The 19,931-nt window shown below is 43.6% G+C and overlaps 2 protein-coding genes across 2 annotated transcripts in view; both read right to left on the bottom strand.

Moving 5' to 3' along the window:
* Positions 1 to 465: 465 nt before the first annotated feature.
* Positions 466 to 1,430, bottom strand: mafaa (MAF bZIP transcription factor Aa). Its single transcript, XM_073477023.1, has one exon. It carries the CDS (start codon positions 1,428 to 1,430, stop codon positions 495 to 497), a length of 936 nt encoding a protein of 311 aa, XP_073333124.1. The 3' UTR covers positions 466 to 494.
* Positions 1,431 to 9,360: 7,930 nt separating this feature from the next.
* zc3h3 (zinc finger CCCH-type containing 3) overlaps positions 9,361 to 19,931 on the bottom strand; it is a 62,334-nt gene continuing 51,763 nt past the window's right edge. Inside the window, exons 9-12 of the mRNA XM_073476941.1 lie at positions 19,616 to 19,747; positions 13,578 to 13,741; positions 13,321 to 13,478; positions 9,361 to 9,625 (exon numbers count right to left, since the gene is read on the bottom strand). Coding sequence (XP_073333042.1) covers positions 9,594 to 9,625; positions 13,321 to 13,478; positions 13,578 to 13,741; positions 19,616 to 19,747 — 486 coding nt within the window. The 3' untranslated portion in view covers positions 9,361 to 9,593. The remainder of the gene's footprint in view (positions 9,626 to 13,320; positions 13,479 to 13,577; positions 13,742 to 19,615; positions 19,748 to 19,931) is intronic.

Below are 19,931 nucleotides of genomic sequence, written 5' to 3'. Positions count from 1 at the left end.
AAACTATAGACTTGCAATATTGAAAGGTCTCTTCTCTGCAGCACAGACCGCCTCACTGCCACAAACAGTCTGTCGAGCCAAAACAGAGGCGGTGTATTGCTGCTGCTTCATCTGCTTCTTTCAGTCCAGTCTGATTTGAAAAGAAAAAAGAAAAAAAATCTTTCGCCCAGTTTTAAGACAAAATCATCTCTCTGAATTAAGACAGTCACGTTAAATGTCAGACTGGTTCAATAAGACTTCTGACCAGAGAAAAGTCTACAGGCTAAGTGATCCCATGTGCTCACCTGACAGCTCGGAGTGAGCTTACAGAAGTTTAGCCGAAACATCTTTAAGACTCAAAATGCGCATCTGATGCTCGTTTAATGTGTCGAAGTCTTTTCTGTCGAGGGAATAACTGTAAACAAAATACAAACGCAGAAAAATATAAATAATGTAAGAAGGATGTTGATGTGGGGTGAACTCAGAGTCTATCCTACAAACAGTCAGCCAGTCTCTCACATGAAGAACTCGGGGTTGGCCTGTTTCCCGGACGGATCTCTCGTGTTCGCGGGTCCGCCGGCATTGTAGGTCCGGCTGGCCAGCTTCTCGTACTTCTCCTTGTAAAGATCCCTCTCCTTGGCGAGGCGCGCCACGTCCTGCTTCAGCTGCTCCACCTGGCTCTGCAGGGTGCACTTCTCGGTCTCCAGCATGTGCCTCTGCTGGACGCGTTTGAAGCGGCAGGACTGCGCGTAGCCGCGGTTCTTCAGGGTGCGTCTCTTCTGCTTCAGGCGGATCACCTCCTCTTTGCTGAAGCCCCGCAGCTGCCGGTTCAGCTCTCGCACCGTCATGCTGACCAGCTGCTCGTCCGAGAAGCGGTCCTCCAGGCGGGCGTGGTGGCCGTGGTGGTGGTGATGGTGGTGGTGATGGGGCTGGTGGTGGTGGCCCGCCGAGGCCGTGGACAGGTCCTCCCCGACGTACTGCTGCCCGCGGAAGCCCTCGTAGGCCTGGTGGTGGTGGTGATGGTGGTGCGCGTTACCGATGAGGGCCTCCACCGCGTCCTCCGGGGTCAGGTTGAGCGCCTCGGGGTTGATGTGGTGCTGGTAGCTGGGGATCCAGTACAGATCCTCCAGCTGAGGTTTGCCCGCGTTGCTGTGATTGTTGTTGCCGCTGCTGTTGTTGCTGCTGCCGCTGCTGTTGACCCCGCTGGTCAGGCTCTGGTTGGGCTGCGCGCCAGGACTCGGAGCGCAGAAGCTCGGCGAGGAAGGCACGGAGGAGCAGGGTGTGCTGATCGGGGTGGAGGACAGGGAGCCGGACGGGAGGCGGTGGCAGTAGCGGTCGGCCTCCGGCGGCTCCTTCTTCACCTCAAACTTCATGAGGTCAAAGTCGTTGACGTACTCGATGGCCAGAGGGCTGTTGGGCAGCTCTGCGCTCATGGCGAGGTCGGTGGCCATTTCAGTCCATGCGACGACTCCTGCCCTCACAGCCAAACCGACGGCGGGCAGCCCTCTCGGATACAGATTGCGAAAAGGAATTAAAGCCTGGATGGTGTATATATAGACTCACGCACACGCCCGGTGCGTGGGGCTGCTGCAGGGCCGGCGGGTGGGTGGAGAAACTTTTTAAGGCTGCTCGTCTCTAAAACAACTTCTATATATAGTGGCGTGAATATACGTATGCATGTAAATGAACTTGTACACCTGCCAGTTCGCCTCCGCTCACTGCTCTTGTTGACAACTTATCCCAGGTCAAATGCACGCTTTAATACCAGGAGCCCCCGCGGCGGCTGAAACACGAGCCCGGTGAATTTGGAGACACCAACCTGTCTTGTCCTCGCTTCACCTCTGCAGCCCACTTGCCTCCTTGTGATTTACTGTCCTCGGCTCTGCTCGATCAAGTGACACGAACAGATTTCGTCTCCTCCGTTCGGTGCGTTATAAATATTTTCCAAGCATCCTTCTTCGCCTGCTGCTGTTTACAACTTGATCATGAAGTCTCAGGCAGCGGGCTGGAGTCACTGCAGCATGGCCCGGAGAGAAAGTTTCTCACACAGTCGGATCAGACGCTGTGTGACGGTCACAGGGCGCAGCGCAGGCGTGCGTAAAGGTGTGCCAAAAAAGTCCCGGGAATCCAAACTGGAATGGCACGTGCAGAAGTTTTCAAAGTTCACATGCATGTGAGGTTAACCTGGAGCTGCAGGTGGAGCTCCTATGTGGAGGAACAGGAGAGTCTGGTCCCTGTTGGTGTGGTCAGTCCATAGATTTTACTCAGCTTCGGTCCCCGCGGTCCTGTCCCCCCTCACCGGGGCGCTCTGTTGACCTTACGTGTTGACTGTGTGTTATTATGCAAGAGGTGATAAATTCCACTTTGGTTTTCTCTCTAACGGCCCTCAAATTGTTTCTTAGAGCTTCACGGTGCAACCACGCAGTGCCACTGAGACGCTGGAAGGCAATCTGCTCTTATAAAGACAGCGTGGCCCCCGACCCTCCCACACAGAGGTGTGACGGGCCAATGGGAGGAGATCACAGCGAGTGCATTTGCATTCTCCTATAGCAGAGCCTCCACTCCGGCCGAGAACAGCCGAGGGGAGCCGAAGGGAGCGGAGCGCGCCGGGAGAACAGGTGCAGCAGATCCCCCCCTCTAGTGACCGAGCAGGTGCTACTGCATGGCGGAGCGCAGAGTAAGATGAGAGCTCCGGCGGTTTCTCAGAGAAAAAAATGTTTACTCGGAACAGAGAAACAGTTTTCAACGTCTCAAAACTGCGTGTCAGTTATGTAATAAGGCTGTCAGCATGGGTTTGTATTTCACAAGAGAAGAACGTATCTTCCACAGGCTGAAAACACACGTTACTTATCAATTTATCACATTATTGGGACCTAGAAGTGGATATATTTTAGACTGTAGAGCATTTATTATGACTTTATGCAACATGAAACTTTTAATTGTAACTTTTAGATCTGTTTTTAAACGTTTAACCAATGTTCATGAATGTTAGAAACTGGAATTGTGATGTTTTTGTTGAGGAGCTTCTGGACTCTTTACACTCATTGAATATTTAATTAATTTAGAGAACATTTTCACGGAGCTACATTAATCCAAGCGGTTTCAACATTTATGGTTTTTGAACATTTAAAAACAACAAATGTACCTTTGACCCCTAAAAAGTGGAACCATTGAAGTTAAATTAAATCCTAATTGAGTTAATTGGCTAAATATTCTAACACATTAAATAAATAAGAGTCTGGTAGTTGTCAGTGAGCTCACACACAATGAGAAGAACACATGTGGAGCAGGAAAACATTCAAATAACAGATCAACTTAGAGCGAAAATGAGTATAAACTGTTTTTCAACTAGTTAAAAATGATCAATGTCCGCTGAAAACGAGACATAAGTAGAAACATGGTTGAATTGTATTGCTGTAGGCTTACAGACACAAGTAATACGCCTGTCCTGTACGATTAGAAGCAAATTAAACGTTAAACACTTAAATAAAACACATTCTGCCTTATTAGCTTTAAAACCAGCTTATTGTCTCTACTTTACTCATTGAGGTCTCTCAAAGGAAGCCTGTGGATCCTTCTGACACCACAAACTACCTAATTCATCAATACTGATCGATTTAAGGCCGCGCGCCCCTCTGCCAAAAATCAATCCGCATTTCCGCGAGGAGGCCGCGCTGTAGCTGCGCGAGGGTTAAGTATGATTGGATGGTGCTGGCGGTGGTCTGCCGGGTTTTCATTCGCAATTAACCACAAATTGCATCCCGTCTCATCTCTGCGGATCGACGCATAATTAAGCCCCGCGTCTCCCTTCTGGACACATCTGTCTCTTTTCCAGGGAGGGGGGGTCAGGATGTCGATAGTATCACCGGGACACCGCTGCACCTGACCCGCTTAGCCTTTTCAGCAGCGGCGGCCCCCCGGGGTCCCATCCACCCACCAGTATGTGAGCGATATATCTGCGGGATAAAGTGCCGATCAGCGGGAAAAAAACAGGTGGCAGTAAGTTTAACTTGGTCAGATGTGAACAGGAAAACCTTGCACAGCTGCTGAGCTTAACTTCCAGTCCGAAATGGCCATGAAATATGCCCCCACCCCCCAGCCTCAAATCTGCTGGCGAGGATGAAAAGAGGAGAGTGAGATGAAGGGACGGAAATCATATCAAGGTATTTTAAGTTTAGGTGCGCTAAGTCATTAGGAGAGGGTTTTTTTTTTATCAAATAAGCAGGAGCTGGCCCTCAAACGCCAAGCTAAGCAGTCTGCATTGAAATGGCACCTTTAAGAAGATCTGCTGTGGTCCATTCATTGTCAGGGGAAGGGGAGTGTCTGCGGCCGAGGGCTTGAGACATAAATTTTTGAAGTCAGGGTTTTCATTGTGCCTTTGCATATTGGGACTTCGCTGCAAGTGCAGTTCTACCGATTTAAGCAAAATGGACATCAGCAAGGTGGAGGATCGACGGCGGGCTTTGAGCCGGCCGCGAGGCGAGCTTTGAGCCAAGGTAGCCGCCGTCCAGACCAAAAGGACCGGCTCCAGGAGGTGGCTCAGGGTTATCTGAGGCCTGGAGGGTTTTGTCACTGCTGTTAAGCCACTAATGCTGCTGTGGAGGATTCAGCTTTAATTGTGTGGGGATGTGACACGCACGCAGGCATGTGCACGGACACTGAAGTTAACAGAGAGGCTTACTTTAGATTCCACCACATGTAGGAGGCCTCGCCATGTTTGTTCACCAGAGAGATAAAAGGTTTGTTGTCTCAGAGCAGCAGTTTCTCTGGGTGGTAACAGGCACCGAAATATCTGATGAGATCTGGGAACAGGTGACATTGTTAAAGGTCAGAACAGGCACCGAGACTGCATGAAACCTTCAAAGACTGGACAAACCAAGCACCATGACTGTTTCCACCAATGTACAATGATTTGTTTAGTCTGGACTGTCAGAAAGGAACACGTGGGCCTTCATAGATCATGAAACTGAGACACAGGAGGTCAGTCATCAAAGAGTAGCTCATTTATGATGCGGTCCACTCAGAAAGGGGACAGAAAGGGAGGACAAGTGTTAAACTTGGATGAGATGGTGGATGGAGAGATGAAAACACGGACTGAAAACTGCAGAGAGCTGGAGGACAGAGAGAAGACTGAGGTGGACTTCAGGTGAACTGTGGCTCAAAAACTTGAAGTGTTTTCTAAAATAATAGAAACTCTCATCAGCGTAGTAATCAAGAGGTTCAGGAGAAATCCTCGTGGGTCGGTATCCTTACTGGCCAATGTGACAACTTACTGATGTCACATCGTCAGTGTGACTTCAGAGATCAGGTACAAGTGAAAGTTTTCAAATACAGTGCCGTTTCATTTTTGGTCTGTGGTCTTGAACGGTTAAATAATTTCTCAGTGTGCCACTCTGCTTTATTTAAACCTGGGGCTTAAAGTGAGTCCCACTCTGCCCCTCATCCAAAAACAGGCCAGTTGAATTCCTTGACAATGAATGATTTTAACTCCTGACAGTCAAGATCAGATCTGTTGTCACGCCCAACTCATTAATAAGGTGTATCACTGTCTTATTAAGAAGTCAGATTATCAGATCATGGTACAACATGATCAAATCAGTCATTGCTAAGTAGTCAGATCAAAACTGAACCGATGTTTAAAAAAAAAGAGTAGCTTTCTTTCCTTCTCCAGTGGTAAACCTGGCTCTTTGTTAACAGCCGTCTGATTGGTGATGTCCCCTTGGACCCAGATCTCAGTCAGAAGTTGGTGTGATGCTAGTTTATTAGCTATGAGTTGGTGATCACATTGGTCTGGTCAGAAAATGTAAAAGAAAAAGTCACACATATAGCTTAAATGCAACAACAACAACAAAACAAAGTTATGTTGAGTGTGCGACTACTTTCCTTCACAGCTGTTTAGTAGTTTATAAAGTGCTGAGTGATTGTTCACAGATACTTAAATGGGAACTTTGAAAAAAAAAAACGTGTGCACAATTTTGTTTAATGTATTTACTGAGTGAAGGGGGGGACCATGAAAAATTTTATACACAAGTAAAATATCTGCAAATTTGATCACGTTTTCCCAATGATGCAAAACATGTCGTCGGTCGGCCCTAAGGATCGAGAGAGAGAGAGAGAGAGAGAGAGAGACAGAGACAGACAGACAGAGAGAGAGAGAGAGAGAGAGATGCCACTCACATCTTGCAATTCAGGTTTCCTACCTTTTGAGCAGAAAGGGAACACCACTGCCTCTTTTCTCTCTGTCTCTGGTAATTGAGTCATTTGGTCATTTGTGTCTTTCTTCTGCATTGACAGCCACGTTTTATACAAGGGCCATGTTTCCAGTGGGATGATACTTCTTAAAGGCTCAACAAAATATTTTAACAGAACTTCCGTGCACAAAGGAACTTGAGAATAAAGTGATGATACTGGCTTTGTTTTGGACATCTCTGTTAAGGTTTCGTTGATTATTATCCAGATAGGTTCTTTGCTACGCTAATGTGTTCGTTTAAGTGTAGTTTGTCTTCCACGTGTCATCTGTTGTGACCTATTGGACTCGTTCGTCTTTGGTTTTGCATGAGCAGCCAAACAGTTTTCCCAATGGACTGACTATCTATCTATCTATCTATGAAAATAAGATTAAAGTTTTAATGAACTTTGAATTATTCCTCAAAGAAAAGTAAAAAGCTCAAAAGGAGAAACCTTGAACACATGTACACACACACACACTTAAACAAACCAGTTCTTATCAAGTCTCTCCAACACACACTCTCACACAAAAACACACACACGATGAAGAATCACAGTTGACCTTTCTTTTTGTCTCTGCGAGTCTTCGTGGACAGATGATTTCTCTACTTCAGTCTTCGTGCGCTTTTACTAAAAATTGAAATATTGATCTTAATTAGAGTTTGCCGAGCTCAGCAGCTCGCGTTGAGGGTTTTAGACAAGAGGCGGCAGACATCTGTCTAAGGCACTTACGTCTTCAGCGCAGGAGAGGAGCAACGTGGGTAAGGAGGAGGAGGAGGAGGAGGAGGAGGAAGGGGGGAAAAAAACGTGTGGTGAGAAGAGAAGAGTGATGGCTCCCTGTCTCCTGCCTTTTCTGAGAAACATGTCGAGCTCTCCATCTCCCCTCACTGCTGTCAATACATCTGAGAGAAAATCGAGTTGACCAGTCACACACGCACGCAAACACACAAATATCCATCCTGACAAAAGATATTCAACACAGTTTAACTGGCAGTATGTTACAATCTGTACATGAACTAAAGTTTAGCAAATTGCTGCACAATCATAACTGATTGTATCTCTATCTTGTGTTTGAGGTCGGGTTCATAATGATTCTGATACATTTAGAAATGCACACTACAGTATGGTGACTTTGTGAAGTATTCACATTCATTATTTTGGCTCTGATGGAGCGCCCTCTCACACAATGTCATACCCACACCACTGTCTGACTAGTTATATGTCACAATTAATAGTCTACAAACACTGAATAATCTGCATCTGCAAAGGAGCTAAATGTATCAAATAAATACAGTGAAGAGGAAGTTTAAAGTAACAGAAGACACTCAGTAAAATACCTAAAAATTTACTTAAGAACAGTGTCATGAAAAAGCCATATTGGTCGACCCCTTATGTAGACACAAGAAGACAAACTTCACTGTCTGCACCTGGCAGCCGGCTTTAAAGTAGATGAGCTGTTATTCATCAAGAACTAGTTTCAACACTTTAATCAGAATATGACTTTTTTGACATGCAAAGAGGGTTTAATCTGCTGATGATACACAGGCCCCTATAAAGCACCATATATTTAAATGTAATTGACCATTAGTATCATCATTTTATTTTTCTTTACTCATCAGTAAATAGATGCATCTAACAGTTTGTAAAACATGATGACTTGTGATTCAGCATGAAATCCTTGTAAATTCAGTGTATACCATTTTGACATAGCTATAGTTAGTTAGACTACATTTAAAACTTTTATACATGTTTTACCAGCTGTACCACGTAACATTAATTTGTTGAAAACAGGCAGACCGCATTTTAAAAGCTGATATTTTTTTGTTGCAAGTGTTACTTGGCGTTTCTTTGGGATTTACGCAGATATATTACTCTAAAAGTTGTACAAATTTGGACCACTGTAAGGTTCAATTTGGCCCGCCAGATGTTTCAAGCAAAAAAATATTAAATGAATCAAAAAGTATTACATTTTTTCCTGTTATTGCTGTTTTTTGTGAGGTAAAATGCTCTTTAAATATGTAGGAAACCTTACTAGTTATTTTTCATAATCTGAGTACGGTGGGCAAAGTGACACTGTGCAGGAATTCTGTCAATTAAGGGACTTGGGATCTTACTACCATTTTGCATCTTAACAATACAATACAATAACCTGAGGGTCACCATTAAGTTTCAGTTTTGGCCCTCGAGGGGAAAAGTTTGGTCACCGCTGCTTACAGGGCTTTTGTAACATTCTACATGTTTCTGTCCCCCCCAGAGACATGTTCACATCATAGAACATGAACATGCAGAGAGGGCATCGAACGAGAGAGAAACAATGAGATTTAGCTTTACCAGGGTTATTATGCACTAATATTTTCCTGTTGATCGTATCATCAATAGGTTTACACCACTCCTTTCAACCAGATTGAAAATTAAAGGTAGGGAAGGCATTTCTGGAGAAAGCTGGTTGATTGTTCAGTTTCATTCCCAGGTCGTCAAATACTGAAGCTTTGGTTTGGTATTCCTCATGAAATTCTAACCCAAAGCCATCTGTATTTGATGACCTGGGAATGAAACTGAACAATCAACCAGCTTTCTCCAGAATCGCCTTCCCTACCTTTTTAATTTTGATTGGGCCAGTCTCTTTTGATTGAGATGGCTACACGTGGCATTTTTATTCTGCTGGGCTACTATTGCAAATATTAGTGGAATATCAGGGTCTATGTAAATGCTGCTAATATCCTGTATTTCTTTTTGCATTAAATGCTGTCTGAAACATTGAGTTTAATTACAGATGAGCACAGGGAGCATTTTATTTTGTGTAAGTGGAAGAAAAAGGGTGTTTTCAAATGTGATGTATATGACTTCAAACTATGGTAGTTTTTGGTACGAATGAAAAAAATAGACTTATTTCTGTGTGTGCATTCTTTCAAATCACACACACATAGCTCATAGCATGGTGAGGATGAAGTCACTGTCCACTCATGTGTCTCGTCTGCGGGCTTTAAAGTGAGGGGCACTGCTGTTTCTGTCACCACCTTCCCAATGAAAACTCTCACAAACATGCTCGGGTCATATGACGACACCGGCACTCCCAAACAGAAACACACTCACAGCCTATAAACACTCTCACAGCACTGACTTCATGTGTCAAAAAGAGTCTGTGAAACAAGATACAGCAAGAGTTTATATTTTATTTGTCTTCTTAAAATTTACAAAACCTGATGAGAAAATCTGTATTGTAAACACCCAAATTGATATGTAGAACAGAGTTAATGATATAGAAGATAAAACTTTCAGGCCCTGAGTGAAGAAATTCAGAGGAAGAGACACATATACAGTACACCTGTCAGGAAAAACCTGGAGCACAGTGTTTTTCACCTCCAGTGCTGCTGGTCTCTGTTGTCTCACAGCCGAGGCTTGATCTGCAGTTTTTTCTCTGAGGAAGAAAAACAGCAAATTAAAATGAAAAGACGAGTATTGGCAGAATTTAAATGACAAAAAGACTGTATGTGTCTGCTCAGTCATGTGTAACTGACTCTGATCTTCTGTGTGTTGAATCCTGCTGAAACACTGAGTGATGACATCTCAGCTGATGAGTAAATGAGGAAGAGAACAGGACAACAGGGATGGATGAAGGTGTGTGTGTCTGTGTGTGTGTGTGTGTGTGTGTGAGGTTACAGTCTGGCAGTGATACATTGCGTCTGAGCTAATTTATGCAAAGTGAAGAGGAGCTTGTTTGGCTTAGTTCCACCTTTAATGAGGCTCTGGGCGGTGCAGTGTGTTACTGAAGGACCAGAGTGTCATTAGTAATACTTAAGAGCACAAACCAGCAGTGGGTGGAGCGACGACGAAATGATTCACACGTGTGTTTGAGTAGTAAAATAGCAGCTCAGTTCTAGAGCTGTAACTAACAGTTTTTTCATTATCCATTAATCTGTTGATTACTTTCTGTTTTATCGTCAACAAAATGTCAGAAAATAGTGAAACAAGTTTCCAGAGCTCAATGTGATTCCATTTACAATGACATAAAACAGAGAAGAGCATCTAATTCACACATTGTAAAAGTTGTAACTAGACACTGCTTGGCATTTCTGCTCAACATGTGACTTTAATAGCTGATCAGTTATCAACATCGTTTAGTTTCCTGTTGATTTATGCCTATGTTTATTTTTACAGTAGGAAGCAAGACGTTTGTACAATCTTACACCCTACTACATCATCTTTCCTTAGATTCTAGATTAAAATGACAAAGAACATCAATGTAAAAGCAAGAAACAAACAAAAAGAAAAATATAGAGTAACTTAGGCTGGGCTCTCCTCCAGCACATGTAAACACCATAAATAAATGCTCCAGACAACTTTAGAATTTCTGGATTTGAGCAACACATTCCTTTGATAGGATATGAGGCCTAAATATGCCAAAAAACAAACAGAAACTTACAAGAACTCATATGAGAACATCTGCTAGGGTTGGGCATCGGTCATTGTTGATGGTAGGCCAGAAAGGCTGCGTTGGTCCGTGTGGTGTGGGAGGACTTCCAGGAGGACTATGAAGACTGACTTTCTATTGGCCTTAAGGAAGATCTAAAAACTGTCAGACGACTCAGGAAGGAAAAGCAGGAACTCAACCAACAGCTCCTCTGTGTTTGAAAAGTCAGGGAAAGCCTCAAGCTCCTCAGTGGCAGGCGCCAAGTGTTGATGAGATTTGTACTAAGATACTGAGGGCTCTGTCTGGAGACTGTAGGGCTGTCTTGGCCAACATGCCTTTCAATGTTGCATTGAGGTTGGAGATGGTTCCTGAGGAATGGCAGACCAAGTTGTTTGTTCCCATTGTATGAAAAGGGAGACTGGAAGGTTCTCCTATTAACAGGGCATCACACTGCTCAGCCTCCAAGTTGAAGCTTATGCAAGGGAGCTTGAAAGAAGGCTCAGACTCACGGATAATCTCATTGAGGAGGAGCAATCCAGACACTGCACTGGTTGTGGAACAGTGGACCAGCTCTTTGCCCTTGCAGGGTTTCTAGAGGGGTCATGGAAGTTTGCCCATCCAGTCTATGACTTGGAGATGGCTTGTGACCATATCCTCCAGGAGCCTTGTAGGGGGCGCACTGGGGTGGTTGGTATGAGCCATTCAGTCCTTATATAATCAGAGGGAGAGCTGTGTCCTGCTCTAGGCAGGAATTCAAAAACATTTTCAGTGGGTGTTAGACTGCCAGGTTGTCACCTGTTCTGTTCCTGAATTTCATGGATAAAATCTCAAGGTGCAGCCAGAGGGGCCTGCATGTCCAGTGTTGGGATCTCAGAATTACTTCTCTGCTCTTTGCAGATGATGTGGTGCTGTTGGCTCCATCCAGCGGTTTTAAGTCAAATGTGAAGCAGTCGACTTGAGAGTCAGCACCTCCAAGTCTGAGGCCATAGTTCTCAGGCAGAAAACGGTGGACTGCTCCATTTGTCCAATTTATTTAGAAGATGATTAGGTTTGGGAAATCCTGTGTATGTTGAGTCAATAATGACATATAGACCATTTTAGATTCAGTTTACAAAATAGATGGGTTTACCCTAGAAATCATCAACTATGACTGACTGAAACAACTGATGAACACAAAAGAAAATCTCAGCATACCTAACTGCAGATCTTCTAAAAATGCGCAGTTAAGAGGAGTTTGATGATCCATGTCCAGCTTTTCCACCGAAGCAGATACAAATCTGTTGTCTCTCAGCAGTTCAAGTCTCTTGGGACGTTTTCATTTTGTTCAATGAAAAACACCTCTGTCACCACTTTAGCCAAGATGAAATTCAATCTGATTTTAAGGGAAAGTAGTACACATTTGTGGAAAACCTTATTCGGTCTTTTTATGACATTTCGTAAAGGACATGTATTTGCTAATTTCAAGTCAAAATCTTAAAAGAACAACCAAGGAAAATGTTTTGCTAAGCAAGTGGTGTTACACATTAAATTATTTTTGACTCAATCAGCATATGATTTACAGTCAGGTGAATATGAGGTGAAACAAACAAGTGTTTTGTGGTGTCAGCCAGAATGTATTTGTGCGTGTGTGTCCAGCCTGCAGGGGCAGGTGGATGGTCAAGCCTGGTGGGAAGCGGAGGATGGGGGAGGGGGTTTGAGGGGGGAGGCAGCTTCTCTCCTAATCCTCTATCTGTCAAGTCTGTCAACAGAGAGCTCAGCTGTGCCTCCGTCCACCCCAAAACCTAAATATTATTACCTCTGTCCTCTGAGCATTATTACTCCTCCCCTGAGCATCATTACATTCACTCTACAGCCTCATCATTATCTGTCTGCAGCTCAGACGAATCACCACTCCCCTTTCACATGAACTCAGGCCTGATCCTGTGGCTTTCATGACAAACGTGATCCTTCCACAAAACGTCTCTGGTCAATATGACTGACAGTCAGCACCTTTACATTTAGTAAAGCAGTTAGTCCTCTTAAGGAATATTCTATTTTTTGACGACTTGGATGTAGTTTTCCTAGTTTTTCCCTTAATTCCTATCAATTTAAACTTTATTTCCCAGTTTTGGAGATGTGGAGTCCAACAAGGGCAGAAATAGGAGCTGTTGGACAATCGCACAAGTTGTAGACAAACCAAATTTAATCAGATCATTTAAACTGCTTATTTGGAAGTGAAAGTGGAATTCAGCACTTTCCTAATGTCAGCTATAATCCCTAATGCACATAAAACAAGTGTGCAAATAACTATGGTATATATTGTAGGTAAAAGTTGAGCCAAGATGTCTGCAAAATCTAATAGATGTTTGTAACAGATGTATGAAAAAGTTTTCTTAGGTTTTTTTCACAAAAAAGAAAACAGACTGTGTAACGTGACCACTGGACTTGTTTGCAATATCCCCATCAGTATTTCAATATTTTGTTTTTGGAGTTTTTTTTTTTTTTTTTAAAGGAAGATGATATTGTTGTTGTGTTGGCTGCACTGAAAAAGAGGCACAAAACTGATGAAGACAAAGAAACAGAGCTCCTCTATGGTGTTTAATTAATTAAAGTCTCAAAACTCACGCACACAAAAACTCTGAAGCTTCGAAGCCCTAGAAATGGTATTCGAGGCAGTCCTACTCTAAGGTGCTCTAAGTTTGTTGGGTAGCGTCTTTCCGTACCTTTAACCTGTGAGGTCTCAGCCAGTGGTGTGTCCGGTGCGTCTGCCTCCTCTGGGGAGCTGGAGAGGGAGATGAACGATGGCAGTACCAGAGGACCTTTGGTGGGCATCCCTGCAGCTGCCTGAGACCCCGCCGGGATGATGATAGAGAGGCAGGGCCTGGAAGAAAGAAAAAACATTAAAAACTACATTTAAGGATTTTAAATTCATAAATGAATTTAGATGATGATTCTACTCGGTACAATCTGCTTCTGTGACCTCTTGGAGGGCTCCTTGATTCGGGCTCTCTTGGCAGGGGTGGTGGAGGTGTTGCTGGTGCTTCGTTTGGCTCGTTGGCGGTGCTGAAGCTTACAGCGGGCTCCTCGAGGGCAGGATCCCGTCTTGGAGAAGTCTGGACACATCAGAGTGTGTTTCTTCTTACACTGGAGGTTTGAGAGAGGTAGACAAAAACACAGAGGCACAGGTTTCTGAATAATTTGAATTTTTTTGAATAATGTGCCTATGATTTCACTACACAAAGTTAAACATTTGTGTGACAGCATTTGAAGTAAGCAAAGGGATTAGGTACTTGATATTTTGTTCTTTTATTCCATCCACTCTTTTTCTACTTTCGACAGACAGTCTTTCCGTCACCCTCTCCTTTACATACCAGTTGAGCAAGTGGGTCACCGTTAGCGTCATTCTGGGAAGCATTGTGCATGAGAGAGCAAGCTTACACATGCATGTTTGCAACTGAGTGTGTATGACAGTGTAATAAGGGTGTAAATTGGTAGCTTCATTCTCCACGAGATCCGATCCCTCCCACCTGTCAGAAAAGCTAATTATATTCACTATGGGGTACAGGCTGCGAGGAGTGTGTGTCTGTGAGTGCAGGGGTGAGGAGTGCGGGACTGGGAAGCAGATTGGTCCAGAAATAGAGTGTGTATCGGGGGATGTGTGTGTGTGGAGGGGAGAGGGATCCTGAGATCAATTTTCCAGGACGCTGTGGTCAACTCTCTCTGGGGCCCAGCAGCCCTGACTCACTGCCATCAAAGCCCCTCTCACTGCCCTCACACCCATGTTCCTGCACCCTTGGGTGCCAGGGCGGCCCCGGGTCAGCTCGCTGTCAAATGTTTCTCCGGATCATCTTATAGGGCTGCGGCTTTGACACCACATTTCGCTCAACAAATCAGGTTTGCTGCTGGTGTCAGTGATGTTTTATCTGGTGTCTGACATCAGTACTGAACCAGGTCATGGTCAGGTCTTGATAGGGCTGAGATACACTGATGTTTACAAATCACATTTGAGCAGGCTTTGGTTGCATGTTCGGAGAGCAAAAGAGGCAAAATGCACTGACCGAATGCAATCTCTGAACCCATCAGTTAACGTCTGATGTCGATTAAGCTTCTTATTAGGTTTGTTTAAATTAATATAGATTCATATGCAGATAAATTAAAATAAAAGTCATCGCTCAACTCCAACTCCATTCTCAAATCTCAAGTTACTAATCAGACTGTAAACAATGACAGGTGCCCAGAAGAGGCAGTCTTGACCTGGAATCACACCCTGGATACACAAGAAGCCCCAAAACATTGGGCGTTGCTGCCAGAGGACAAGTCACTGGTTTCCATTTGATAGTGCTGAGCATTTCCTATTGACAGGTAAACTGCAATTTTTGATTACGTACTGTAGCTGTGTCTGCAGACCTCACAATGAAATTTTTCATTTGTTTTGATTGCAAGCTAATGCGGGGTTCTTATTATCATTATCAAACTCACTTTTAGTTTTGTGTGGCTGTATGAAGATGTTTCTGATGTTTAAAAAAATGTTTGATTGCATCTTTTCACATAGATAGATTTGTAAAAACATTATTAAGCTGAACTTTTTAGCCATAATCACGCTGTCCAATGTGATGCCTAACAACTCCACAACACAATACATGTAACTTTGTCAGGAATGCTTATACCTCCCAGCCTACTCCTGTGCACCAACTGAAAAAGGGCAGAATCAAAAACTGTATATTCTTGACTGTAGACTGTAAAAGCTCAGTCCACTCCCCACAGCTCCATACATCCTCATATTCATAAAAAGACACAGAGAGAGAGAGAGAGGGAGAGAGGGAGAGAGAGAGAGAGAGAGAGAGAGAGAGAGAGAGAGAGAGAGAGAGATGGGAGGAAAAAGCTAAAGTGGACAGAACATCTTTATCCCACACCAAGTTAACAATTTTCCACTTGATTTAAGGAATGCTGGGATATCTCTGGGGCCTATTAGAGAGCTCTCTGCTGGGCCAAAACCAGGAGGAGTCAGCACATTTACCAAGAGACTGAGAGAATGAGCAAAAGAAGCAAGAAAGAGAGAGCGAGAAGGAGGGAGGGTGGGAGATGGAAAAGACAGTAAAATAAAAAAGGGGCATCACATGCATTTACATTTTGGGCATGAAGCCGACACTCTTGTCTCGAGCAGAGAACAGCTCGGGTTTCTCTGGTATTACCATACAGAGTGTAGTATTAAGAAAATTAAAGTTCACACTGATACTACACAATTAAATTGTGTTCAGACCAACATGAGCAGTGCATCAAAAACATGCTGCCTCCTCATTCACTTCATCGAAGAACGCACTATGATAATTGTCACGATTTTCAAAATTTGATTTGTCTTTCGATTTTAAGGTCATGATTCGATTCAATTTTCGATTTTAATGTTTTTGTGTTAGACTATCAAGTCTTTGTAAACGTAACAGATCATCGGCTTTATGCAAGCAGGCTGTGTTTTGCTTTTGACACGTCAGAGAAAAAAAAGGAAAATTTTGCTGCTGGACTAAGTCTCAATGTCCTGTTTATTATTTTCTTACTAAACCTGCCCAGTTGTTCTGTGCTGTGTTGTCTTTGAAGTGTGTTTTCCCTCCTTCGGACATGCACTGGACACACACAAGTAGGCAGCGGCCCAGTATTTGTTTACCTCACAATGGCCCTGATGGAGAAGAAGGGACATTCTAAAGCCACTTCTACCTCGTTGCTGTGAGGATGTATACGACTTTCTCCAACAAGTTATGCGACATTGTGGCAAGCAACACTTTGTTTTTGTCAGTATCTGTAATCTTGGTGGGTCTCACAAGAGAGATCTCATAAACTAGAATAATGACCGTCTCCTCTATAAAAATGTAAAAAAGCTATAAAAACCCTTCATACTCATGGAGCTATCACCAAACTGGAATTCCTGGATTGTATTTTATCTTTTGCCCTGCACCTGCACACAATAAAGCAGCCTCTTGCATTTTTTAACACAGTGAGCTATTTCTGATCTTTAAACACACACCAACTGTCTGAGTTGCAGAGTGACATGTGTAGAACACAACAAATGCATCCTACAGACAGAAAACGTTGTCACGGTCCTGTAATGGAGGGCCAGGATGTGTGCCAAATGTGATAAAATGGCTGCTTTTTTGGAGATTCCAGTGTTGGGACAGTGGCCTATCCTGGGGTGTATGTCAAGATGCTGAAAGTGTGTGTTTCCCTTTAGTGCCAAAGGAAGTTTAAAGTAAAAGACAAAAAGTGTTCATCTTTTCAGATGCATCTTCACCGAAGGCCGAGTTCAAATACAAATGCTGACAAAGACTGACTGGTATGTCGCCTTACGTTTTCTGTTCAAAGCTGAACTTGAATTACCCAGCAAAGGGTGGAACCAACTCTCTGTAAACATGCACATACAGGAGTTATGTGCATGTGTCCATGAATGGCAGGGATTACACCTCGGCCAAAGAGCCAGTGCTGTCGATGCCCTGGAGTGCGGTTGTACTGCCCCTTCTATTACACGGACATTTTGGAATGCAGTGTTTTGAAATATTAATACAAAAAGAGCCGCACAAAGCTGTTAATTCCCAGATGGAGTACAGTGAATTGACAGTGTTATAAGTCAGTGTTTAAAGGATAAGTTCACCCAGAAATGAAAACTCAGTCATTATCTATTTGCAGTACCCCCATGCAGGCCGACTTTGCCGTGCCCAAAAAATGACTTAATTCCAGGCCTGCACATGTAAAGAGACAAACAATGAAAACTAACCCAACATTTCCACAACAAATTAAATTTGTTTTTAAACATGTGCTCATACCTGAAATGTAGATGGCATTGTAAAGCCTGCTTTGAGGTGAAAAATAAGATAAAAATGCTTTACAAGGGTGAACTCACTGATTCATTCGGCTAAAAAGCCAATCAGAAAGTTTGTTACAGACTGCTGCTGAAATGGTTTCAACATCAACTGAATGGCCATTTTTAAGAGGCAATAAGAGGAGACTATCGCCAAACTTGTCAAATCACAGTTGTGAATGAGAATGTAGGAGCCACATTTGATGTCATGAAAGAAGGGAATATATATATATATATATATATATATATATAATACTGAGGAGAACAGACACAGACAGATCCTGCGAGGTGGAGGGTGAGTGTGAGACAAAGCCAGGATGAGGGAGGATAGTGGCAATTCTGCGAAGTGGAGGAGGAGAAGGAGGATGGAGGAGGAGCAGGAGGATGGAGGATGGAGGATGGAGGATGGAGGATGGAGGATGGAGGAGGATGGAGGCGAGGAGCAGACTTAACCCCTGAGCTGCTGGAGTGTCTGCCTGCCTGGCCCATAGTGCCATCCTCAGCAGTTTTCCCATCTATAATTACTGCCTGCTATCCATCATAGAGCCACCAGAGCCTCACAGCGCAGCGCTCCATAAACACACACGCACTCAGGCACAAACACACACACACGGAGAAAATCACAGACCTAAGCACTTCAGCTAATAGAATAAATATTAATATCCCTTTTGTTTTCTATATCCTCATTTCCCCGTGCACTATTTAAATGAGGTCTGACAGTGTGAAAAAGCATCTGTGTCACACTTGACGCTCAAAAACAAGCAGAGAGAGGAGGAGAGGGGGAGACGGGGGAGACAAAGGGAGGTACAAACATAGGAGGGGGGGAATGGGGGTGTGTGTTTGAGGTGGATGTGGGGACAGAGTGCGAGGGAGACTCGGGTGTCTCCAGTCATGTGTAGGTGGCTCTCTCTTACCCATCAGGCCTGCAATGTGTCACTCAGACACTACAGTTATGCCATTATGGACCACCACCCCCTGCAGCTGCTCCTGCCTGTGTGTCACTGAGTACATGTGTGTGTGAGTGTGTGTGTGTGTGTGTGTGTGTGTGTGTGGGTAGGGCAGATTGGTTTCCAAACTACTTGTTTACCTAAGCCTCAGTTTAACTCAGACGAACTGTATACATGCTGTACAATATAATTATACGTTTGAATGAAGAGCACAGCTTAGACAAAGAACTTTACAATCAGGTAACAACATCAACGCAGCGCTAAATAAAGATCCTGTGAGATCAAACCAACAAACACTGATAGTGTAACATAATAGTCAAAACACTGTAGTCTCTTGTTTCAATTATTCCAATCAGACTGATCTGAACGATTCAACACGTCAGCTGTACAGTGACCACAATACTTGTCTGACTTAGTGTTGTCATAAATATATCGATACAAATCCATTCTGAATATCTGAAACTGTTTCGATGTTTATTTTGTGCAGTATCGATACACCCGTACCATCTGTTTCAACTCTCTCCTCTCTGACAGTGGATTGACACACATACACCGTTTCTAAGAGAAAAGAAGTGTTTCTGTGAAGTTCAACATTTACTACGATCTGTTCTCTGCTACAACGCAAGAAAAGAAAAGTCACATATCTCGCTGTGATGTTATCCCTTTGTTCTCTTTATCTTTAAATAAAAATCTAAAATGTTACGACTCTGAACATGTCTCGGATGCTGCTTCTTTAGTGAACAGGTGTCTGTACTTGAGACAGGCTTCATTTGAAGATATTGATCTTTAAATGCCATTTAAGTGACTCCCGAGAGAGAGAGCGACAGAGAAGAGAGCGAGAGAGAGAGACTGACAGAGAAGAGAGCGAGAGAGAGAGACTGACAGAGAAGAGAGCGAGAGAGATAGAGTGAGAGAGAGAGAGAGAGAGAGAGAGAGAGAGAGAGAGAGAGATGGGAGGAAAAAGCTAAAGTGGACAGAACATCTTTATTTCTGTGTTTTATATCTTCTAGAACTACAACTGCAGGTGTGAGTCTATAATTACTGATTAGCCAGAGGTTTCCCAGTGACGTCTGTATGAACTGGTCAAATGCTGGTTTATTCAGAAGACCACTGAAAAACGACTGGACGACTGGATATTTGTGTTGGTTCTTACAGACGAATTGAAGCACTGCCTGACTTAATGTGTGTCTTTATGAGTGTGTGTGTGTGTGTGTGTGTGTGAAGTACCTTCTCTCCCTCTGGACAGTAGCCCTTGACAAAGTCCTCACACACTTCAGCTTTGCGAGACACATAGACGTGACTGTAGGGACAGTTGCTGTTGTTACAGATTCCCTTCAAGAAATATGAACACACCGGCATCTAGAGAAAGTAAAACACCAATATGTGAGCCATCTCAACCTGAGAAACAGTTCATAGTACTCAACAAAGTAGTATATTCAGCTGACTACCTGAATATATTGAATGACCAGGTTTTTCCATCAATGGATTTTTTCTTCCCTGATGGCACGGGGATATTCCAAGATGACAACACAATGATTCATCA

This window comes from Pagrus major, chromosome 11 (assembly GCF_040436345.1).
Source record: "Pagrus major chromosome 11, Pma_NU_1.0".
Classification (NCBI taxonomy): Eukaryota; Metazoa; Chordata; class Actinopteri; order Spariformes; family Sparidae; genus Pagrus; species Pagrus major.
The sequence above is the reverse complement of the archived record's forward strand: the minus strand, read 5'-3'. Positions and strand labels throughout refer to the sequence as shown.

What these genes read in the sequence shown, in the direction of transcription:
- mafaa (XM_073477023.1), bottom strand. Translation starts at nt 1,430, where the DNA reads ATGGCCACCGACCTCGCCATGAGCGCAGAGCTGCCCAACAGCCCTCTG.